The 9,304-nt window shown below is 36.9% G+C and overlaps 2 protein-coding genes across 2 annotated transcripts; one reads left to right on the top strand and one right to left on the bottom strand.

Moving 5' to 3' along the window:
- Nucleotides 1-5,118: 5,118 nt before the first annotated feature.
- On the top strand, nucleotides 5,119-6,665 carry LOC131437270 (probable malonyl-CoA-acyl carrier protein transacylase, mitochondrial). Its single transcript, XM_058606507.1, has 2 exons — nucleotides 5,119-6,034; nucleotides 6,096-6,665. Exons 1-2 carry the CDS (start codon nucleotides 5,261-5,263, stop codon nucleotides 6,510-6,512), a joined length of 1,191 nt encoding a protein of 396 aa, XP_058462490.1. The 5' UTR covers nucleotides 5,119-5,260; the 3' UTR covers nucleotides 6,513-6,665.
- LOC131437268 (cytoplasmic tRNA 2-thiolation protein 2) lies at nucleotides 6,626-8,230 on the bottom strand. The gene is made up of 2 exons (XM_058606506.1): nucleotides 8,117-8,230; nucleotides 6,626-8,044 (listed from the first exon to the last, which is right to left on the bottom strand). The coding sequence occupies exon 2, from the start codon at nucleotides 8,028-8,030 to the stop codon at nucleotides 6,699-6,701; it is 1,332 nt and encodes a 443-aa protein (XP_058462489.1). The 5' UTR covers nucleotides 8,031-8,044; nucleotides 8,117-8,230; the 3' UTR covers nucleotides 6,626-6,698.
- Nucleotides 8,231-9,304: the final 1,074 nt, after the last annotated feature.

The following is a 9,304-nucleotide window of genomic DNA, read 5'->3' as shown; positions in this document are numbered from 1 at the left end:
TTTAGTCAGATCTTACTAGATCTTTACGGTTTTGGCCTCTATACGATAGGAGGGGAGACCTTTTTGTTTGCTCACTGAAAATGAAGCCCGGCAAAAATTTCCTTGTATATAGTAGACCCAGACAAATCCAGATAAATTTTTGAGTTTTGACAGATTTTTGAAAAAATAATCTGACAACTCTGCGTGAAAGCCAAATGATAGGAACACGATGATCTGAACCAGCGCTGCCAACTATACCGATTTCTCGGTATTTATACCGATTTTTGGACTCAATACAGGAATACAGATAAGCTCTCTCAAAATACCGATATTTCATACAGATAAATACCGATTTTCAGTTTTTGTGTTGGATTCCATAGGGGTTAACCAGGTCGAGCGACCTTTTTTTTTTTGGTCGCAGAATCAGTTTCCGCACTAAATCGATGTTTGATTTTTCGAGAAAGATATTGTACAGATAGATTTTTCCGCCAAATACAGATTTTTGAAAAAAACATTTGAGAGCACTGATCTGAACCAGACCCTGTCAGCTTGGAGCGAAATCAATCTTCAGTTCAGCAACGCCATCGCGCGGCATCACATTCAACAATTGATGTCAATTGCATCGGTGCGCAGTGCTGCTATCTTGGCGTGCACGAATTTGACGTTTCTCTCCCCTACTTCTATGTACGAGATTCGATGCGGACTCGCCTGAGGGCGCCATGCTCGCAAAAAAGGATGTTGCCAATGATTTGTTCGGGAAATGTGAAAGCTGGATATCTTGTTAATATGATGTCTTTGTCTGAACACAGGCGAGAATGCTTGCAGATATTGTACTACACTCAGCAAAAAAATATATGGATTTTCATAATGATTTCGTATGTGTTTTTAGTTACAAGAATATCGTATGCGAATCATAAGACTGCCTTTTGAAGTCACGAAAATTAGAATTCCAATAAAAAGCCTTATGAAATGCACACAAATTTTTGAGGAACAGCGTGTGAAACTTCTATGACAAACAAAACTTCTCTCCTATATTGTGAAATTCATAAGTTATTGATAGATGAGATGTATATAGCAGTATATTTTTCATATTAATCTTATGAAGTGGTGATTTTGGTGATTTTTGATTCATCAAATCTTCCTTATAATTTTTATTACTCAATTTGCCTGAGTGTAGGATGAACTTACTTATTACACTGGTAATATAAGACAATCTCTATACAATGTGTGAACTGAGCATATTTCCATCACAGTGTACGGTGTAGTAGAGATCTCAATGTGTGCAAGGAATTTAACGGTTGTTTTGCCGAAGTGATCACCAAGTAGTCATTCGCCCATGGAGGCGTTTTGAGCAGCTTTTATGTTTTGAACAGTATTCGTTCATGGGCTTTTATGTTGGAGCTTACGTAATGTGGTAATTCATGCGTACAAAATCATACGCAACAGTGATTTTCAACGAATTTTCACTTGTGTGCTTTTCAATGGCGTTCCATTTATTAAAAAAATGTACTAGCTAGGATATCTTCTCTGTACTTCCCTAGATTAGTAAATCTTATAAATCACTGAAAACATAATACTACAACTTGTTCGTGATGAGAAGAATGAGAAGGATTCGCATGATAAAGGTTAACGAATCACACTGGTTAATGCAAGGTTTTGTTTCATGCTTACAAACAAAAAGTTTATACAAGATCTTCAAAGTTGTAAGATTTTTTTTCAAATGAGAGCTTTAGAGTGGTATATGTGAAGAACATTAAATAAAATTATTCCAAATTCGATTTTTCAGCATGCATTTATTTCTTGAACACATAACATGTGCATGCTCAAGGAAATGTACTTACAACCTAATTAATCAAAAAATCGGAAAAAGGACTGATTTGCAGGTAGCTTACGAAGTTCATGAATAGAATTCGCAGCAGCCCATTTTAAGTAATTATCCATATTTGAAAGTTCGCGTGACGCAACTGAACGAACTTCTAAGCTACTTCTAGAATACATTGTTTATCTTCTATGCAGCGAGAAAACGCAACGCTTACTCTTGCAATGAGAAATTTCACGCGGAACTTGTTCTGTTCTTCGAACTGTCAAAAATTATCACGTGTTTTCTTAAGCAGCGAGAAAGTTCACGCGAAACTTGTTCTATATGCAAATTCTCAAAAATTCCACGTTTACTTTTAAGCAGCAAGAAAGTAGATGTTTTAAGTAGTTGTGGAACTTCTGGTTGCTTGGGAAGATTTTATTTGTTGAAAAAATGGAAACTAAATGGTCAGTTACTAAAGATCAATACGATAAATTACACCTCTATTTAATAACACCTGAAAAAAAAACATAATAATCTTAAAAATATGCTTACATTCAACGGAAAAAGGCCCTTCATACTTTCTTACAGTGCTGGAACATTCGTAGCTATCTATGCTATCATTATCCCGTATCGAATAATCCCATTAGCGGCCCTTACACGAGTCATTAAAAATGTCATTACTAAAAAATAATATCATTTTAATGAACGTGTAATGGTGCACTAATGTCGAGATTTCTAACAAATTTGAAATACACCATTACTTAGTCATAATTTAAAATGACATTTTTAATGCTCGTGTAAGGGCCGCTATTGATTATTAATCTTTAACTTTCATCGACTGTTATTTTTTCGAATCAATTGTCTTCGATCTTTACTTACACACTTTTACGGTTCAACCGACGACACGACCAGACACTCCGAAGAAAATTCGGAATAGAAAGTGTTCGTGAGTGATTTACTACGAGTTACCATAAATATAGCGACCCCTTGAAAATGACAAAAACTAACTATTCGAGCAACACTGTTTAAGTTGCTATGAACTAGTTACCAAGGAGCACCAGAATAAATAAACAAACAGTTTGAAATAGTTGTGCAATAATTCCACCGACTTGAATTTTTGTGTCTTTTCCGGTTATTTAGTGAATTCCGGAGAGCAAGTAAATAATTTGAATAATGATCGATGCAAATTATGATAAAGCTTAGTGCAGGAGAGTGCTTGAATTTTATTATTAAATTTAATTTTTCTAATTGCAGTTAAGGCCATCGTCCAAGTACCATGCGCGCGGGTGGTTTTAGAAAATTTTCGATGGAAATTTTGAAAAATTTGAGAAAACCAAAAACATACAGACCTTTGAAATACTTTTGTCTATGTACAGGGTGAAAATGGCTGAAAGATATCCTTGAATTATTTTCAAAATATACATATTTTTATTTCATGATTTAATAACTTTTGCTACTAATTAATCATTTTCATTCTGATTTTGTTAGAAAAAGACATACGATTTTTTCAATATCATGTTATTTTTATTTTCGTTTGTATGTCCTTTAACCACAGACTAACAGACAGGACACTCAAATTAGATTCGTCAATCATTTTAACGGTCATTTCGAATATTCCTTTATTTGGGACAGTACTCACCTGTGTCATGATAGCGCCACGTTACCCTATCAAAAATATCCTTTCTGTCATCTAGACTGTGTTTATTTTTTTCATTTACCAACAGAGTTGCCATTCATACAGAATTACTTGTAATGTATTGATTTGTCTACGTCCATGGGAATTTCATGCAGGATACAGATTTAATACATATTGCCAAAACTATATACATAATTGTGCTACTTCTCATCCTCCAACGCAGTACAAAATCGAACCCGTTTTGTTATAATATTTACTTACTTCTGGTCTACCGCCACTTAATTTCGGATGAAAATTACCAACACAATAAAAAATAATCTAGATGAGCAACGTTGAGAAAAATAAATGGTTACCTTCCAAGATCGCTGAAAAAGTTAAGTATATTATCAACGTAATCCAATAATTTATTGTGATGATTCATTTTCAAATATTATGATGAAATCAGGCATCCCTGCAAGCAGCTGATCGGTGTTGACAAACGAGGGGAAACCAACTAGTAAAAAAACTTTCACATAACACAAGGGGTGTACCGATAATAAATAGTTCGCGCAGTACAATATAGGTGGAACTAGTGAATCACGAAAAATTATTTTGATAAGAATTTACTCATACTGTCATGTCTGTTAGTCTGTGCTTTAACTACGAGTAAACTTTTTTCAATAAAAAACATTGTTTACGATAGTTGCATAAAATAATTTTTTTTAGCATTTTTTTTTAGTTCCAAGTTCGTTGGAATATTCCCTATCCAAACACAGTTGCGCGCTGTAAGTGTACCCATAGGCAAATCTTTCAGTACCACCCGACAATACAACTTTCTAGCTGCGAATATGAAATGAATAGAGCCTTCCTCTTTGTGGCAGCGACGAAATTGTTCCAGTTCATTAAAGAAAAGATACAAATTAAATAAAAAATAAGCCAAAATGACTTAAAACTCCCTGAAATAATAAATTTAATACCTGCCACCGAACCAACTACACTCAGTGGTTTCGTTTTAAGTGAGAATCTCTTGTTTTTGTTTACATTCCTTATGTAGTTACCAGCTACTGGTAACTGTTATTCAAAATCAATAATTTACCAACTTGTGTTGCCAGTTCCAACATTTTTTCAAGCGATTTCATTTTGACATTACCAGTTACTGAGGGGTAGTTAAATTTGCGATACAGTTTTGATAGTCGAGTGGCAGGTCGTGTCGTCGGTTCAACTGTTCGGCGCGCAACCGTAGTGTAAACGCACTTTCTTTGGGTTTTGAAAATATAAATAATGTAGCGATCTAATTCATCTACAATAATTTCAGCTTCTCGATTTTTTAAAAACATTCTCTTTTTCAGAATATCCTCATTTGTAGTCTTAGCTTAGCTAGTTTTTAAATTTGTTAGTTTATTCGCGCTACAGCTCCTTGGTAACTAGTTAGTTGCAGTCAAAACAGTGTGGCTCAAGACAATTATTTTAATCACCAGCGAAGGGTCGTTCAATTTGAAGTAACTTGTAGTGTATCGTTAGCAGTCACTTTTCATTTCAATTTTTCTTCGTAGAGCCAGATCGTATCGTCGGTTTGTCCGGTTCATTGGTCTGTTTATAATAAAATGCTTCAACCACATAATCTTCAAACTGGCAACGCTTGTTCAGTGCGGTCTTGTATAATTCGCCCGTAGGCAAAATCGCTTTAGAATTTTAGATCGCATTCAAATGTTATTGGTGACAACCTAGGACACAACAAGCGAAAAATAAGCCGCACGTGAATTTTTGTTTACTTTCAATTGTTGCAACTAACAATGTAATGATAATTATTATTATGAGCCAATATTGAATTTAGAAACTGCAAATCACAAGCGATTGTGTTCAAAATGTACTCCAATAGAATTGTGCGAAATTTGTCTCACTTCAACCGGCTTCTATGTAAAACTTCACCAGAAAAGCCGGTAGCGATAGGAGCGGACAAAGTACGGGAATTGCTCGATAATGCAGCAAGCTTTGAAGATGTTCGACCACGAAGTGAACAAGATACGTGGGCTACGCTTCCTTACGTAGAAGGAACTCATATCAAGCGTGATCAGGCTCTCAAATCCACAAGGCCAAAGATTGATCCCCGAGAAACATCCGTCATCCTGTTTCCAGGACAAGGCGCACAATTCGTAGGAATGGCTTCGCGATTGCTGAAATATCCTGGAGCCCGAGATATTTTCGCGTTGGCCAACGAAGTGCTCGGTTACGACCTGCTGAAGCTATGTTTAGAAGGCCCCAAGGATGCACTCGATCAAACGATACACTGTCAGCCAGCGGTAATGGTTTCCTCACTGGCTGCCTTGGAGCAACTTAAAGAAGAACGTCCGAACGCGATTGAAAATTGTTTCGCAACAGCTGGATTTAGTCTAGGAGAAATTAGTGCCCTAGTATTTGCTGGTGCACTTCCGTTCGACCGAGCTCTTCGATTGGTTCAGATTAGAGCGGAAGCGATGCAGTTGGCTAGCGAGCAAAATAAAGGTGGCATGTGCACGGTGTTATTTGGTCCTGACGCTCGAATTGGGGAAGCTTGCAAAGAAGCGGTTAACTGGAGTATTCAGCGTGGTGTTGAATATCCCGAATGTAAAATAGCAAATTACCTCTATCCAAGCTGCAAGGTAATTGCGATCCTCATTGTCACAAGCTTTATATGCATACTGACAAGCATGTTTCTTTCAGGTGATTGCAGGAAACGAAGAAGCTCTGAAGTATCTGGAAGCTAACATGAAGAAATTCGGCATCAAACGAATAAAAAGACTTCCCGTCAGTGGAGCATTCCATACGGAGCTAATGGCGTCTGCCGTGGAACCTTTTTACATGGCGTTAAAAAAGATCAAGATTGAAGACCCAATTATCAGCGTTCATTCGAATGTTGATGGCAAACGCTATCGTAATGCGAGCCATGTACTAAACCAGTTGCCAAAGCAAATTGTGCGACCCGTCAAGTGGGAACAAACCTTACATAATATATACGAAAGGAAAACTGGTGACTACTTCCCCAGAACATTCGAGTGTGGACCAGGGCAAGGGCTAAAGACGATCCTCAAGCAGGTCAACGCCAAAGCATGGGATTCAGCATTCTGTATACAGGCTTAATAAGTATCGTTTGTTATGCTTGTTACAATAAAAATAATACAAACCAAAATGCGACGCTATAGCTGGAGAAAAACACGAGACATTTTGGCTTCAAGCGAAAACGACATACTACATTAAAATAAGCCACAGTTTCAACAATTTTGTTTTTAATATTTCCCTTTTTCTATATAACTCGTCCGATAACAATCATCCATCAGAAAAATCTAAAAATATGTTTCTGCAACTGTGACACAGTTGTTTCTTAAGACTGCTCAATCCCTTTTCGTCAGTGTCTAGTTCCCCCTCCACCGCTTTGAGAGCATCTTGTTCCATGTGCTGCGTACTTTCAACTATTTCCTCATGAGCCAAATCTACATTGATACGCGAGGATACCATTCGTGAGAATTCCGTGGCAAACAGTGTGCTGGATCCATGAAAATCTAAAGATGAGTGACAGAATTTACATCTTGTCGGTGGGTCAACGGGGTCGTCTATTTGCGATGATTTATCAAACAACTTTAGTAAATCCTCATCTTCGTTCGATTGGCTCACTGAAGCATGCTGTGAACATAGCTTATCTCCAGTTCGAAACACCGTGGATACCGTCGATGGAAAACTTTTCTGTAGATTATCAATAAATTTGCTAGTTATATTCTGGAGACTAGACAAATCTTTGAACGGATCTTCCAATGTAATATAGGAGAGTTGATTCTCCGAAAAAGATAAATAGTTTTCTATTTCATCCGGGTTCAAGTCTCGCATGGGTCTAATTATTTTCCGGTTTTCATCCCTATCGTCACAGAATGCAATGTCAGAAGCCATCGATCGACCTCTTCCTAGGGCAACATTCGAGAGAAGCGTTTTGGCGAGATCTATACCAATGTCCGATAAAAAGATGTAACCGCATTCGAGTTTTTTTGCAATGGTTTTGTAAGTCTGCTTTCTTACTTGTTCTAGAAAATCCTGCTTAGATGTGATGCTTTTAATTCCATCCAAAACTTTTTGGAGCTTTTTCTGAGTATCTTCAAAACGTTCCAGCGCAATGCCATCGTTCAAACTGTAGCATTCAAGTCCTCCGAGGACAGTCATGTAAGATGGAAAGTTGAATTGTTTTAATACGGCTAATTTTTCCTCGATCTTTTGCGACTGTGTGATGGGCACCAAATAATCCTCGCTGACGAAGAGGACAACAGGATCGATTCTCAATTTTTTAAACGAATCTTGCTGCAATCCATAACGAATCATATCTAACATAATTACATTCTCGCGGGTTCCACTGAATACAATTAGAACTTTTGAACCTCGTCGTACAATTTTAGTTGAACCGAGCGCAGCTCGGAATTTATGGCGAACGTAATTCAGAAAACAGTCACGACACTGGGGTTCCTTCAGGTGTAGCTTAAGTACAGCTTGCTTCTCATTGCATTTACGGCAATATTCGTCTTTTATTGAGCTCGAGGTACTGGGAGCTGGTGATTCTTCTTTCATCGCATGTAAACCGCCTTCGTCGCCGAAATCATCTTCACCGATACTGCACATGTTGATACAATATTCTGTCGAATCATATAATCATTATATTACGAATTGACATGTTGATAGTAGGTGTTAATAGCAAAAATATCTACCAGTTTTTAATAAATTAATCAAAATTATTGTTGCTAAATAAATACACTCAAAAGGGCAAGATTACCCATCACTCACTGGCCTTTGTCACGTTAGTAACACCACAAATAAAAAAGCCACAAAATATTCTGTCAATTTATTTTAGATCTCTTTGCATATACATACACTGAAAATTTTTAATAATGATAAGTATACACCAGCAGGGCAACAGAGGTTTTAGGTCACTTCATATATTTTGGCCCACCTAACAAAATTCAATCGATGTTAAGTAACCCATGTTGCATCAATTTGAAACTAATCACGTTAAATGTCCTATTCTGGAACGGTTTTTCAAATATATTACAACATTTGGTGGATATTTTTACAAAGTGGGCCACAATAAAATCAATCCTAAAGTGAGACAAAATACCGCAAAGTGGGACACGGAACCGCAAAATAACATAATTTTAAGTCCATTCCACCCAATTGGGGGGGTTCCGTTCAATAACCTAATTTTAGGTAAAGTGGCTCTAGGTAGTTTCCGTAAGGCACGTAAAAAAATACTTAAAGATGAGTTTTATTTACTCTATAGTTGAGTCGACGACACGACCTGCCACTCGCCTATAAAAACTGTCTCGTAAATTTGAGTACCCCTCAGTAACTAGTAATGTCAAAATTAAATTGCTTGGAAAACTAGTGAAACTGGCAACAAAGGACGAAATCTGTTGATTTTGAATAATAGTTACCAGAACCTTGGTTACGTGTAGTTTATTTACAAAATATAATTTGTCCTTAAAGAAATCGAAAGCGATTTGTGCGAACCAGAAGAACAACGACTGGTTGGTTATTACGAATGCCGAAATACTGATTTATTCGCCCAGTAAACCCCGAAATAGCAAGAAGAATTTACAGCAAGAAGAAAAATATAAAAATGGTATTTGCGCAGGTACTACACTCCAAAAAAAAATTAATTTTACAGGTGACTTAATCCCTCATACGATGTAATTCATAAAGACCTAATTTGTCAAATGACGGAAATTTTTATTTGTAATGACTTAATGTTAGATGAGCTTGAATTTTACTGGTTTCGACTGTAACTTGCGTTCTGCTAGCAGGTGCGACTGTATGAAATCAAATGCACCTTTTACCAATTAAGCAGATGCATGCTTCTGTGGCTCGGTCGATTAACAGACGATTGATTCTCGGTTCAA

This window comes from Malaya genurostris, chromosome 3 (assembly GCF_030247185.1).
Source record: "Malaya genurostris strain Urasoe2022 chromosome 3, Malgen_1.1, whole genome shotgun sequence".
Classification (NCBI taxonomy): Eukaryota; Metazoa; Arthropoda; class Insecta; order Diptera; family Culicidae; genus Malaya; species Malaya genurostris.
This window is presented reverse-complemented; position numbering and strand designations above follow the sequence as displayed.

Coding starts and splice junctions, on each gene's coding strand:
- LOC131437270 (XM_058606507.1), top strand. CDS start 5,261: ATGTACTCCAATAGAATTGTGCGAAATTTGTCTCACTTCAACCGGCTT. Junction 6,035..6,095: donor ACCTCTATCCAAGCTGCAAG/GTAATTGCGATC, acceptor TGTTTCTTTCAG/GTGATTGCAGGAAACGAAGA.
- LOC131437268 (XM_058606506.1), bottom strand. CDS start 8,030: ATGTGCAGTATCGGTGAAGATGATTTCGGCGACGAAGGCGGTTTACAT.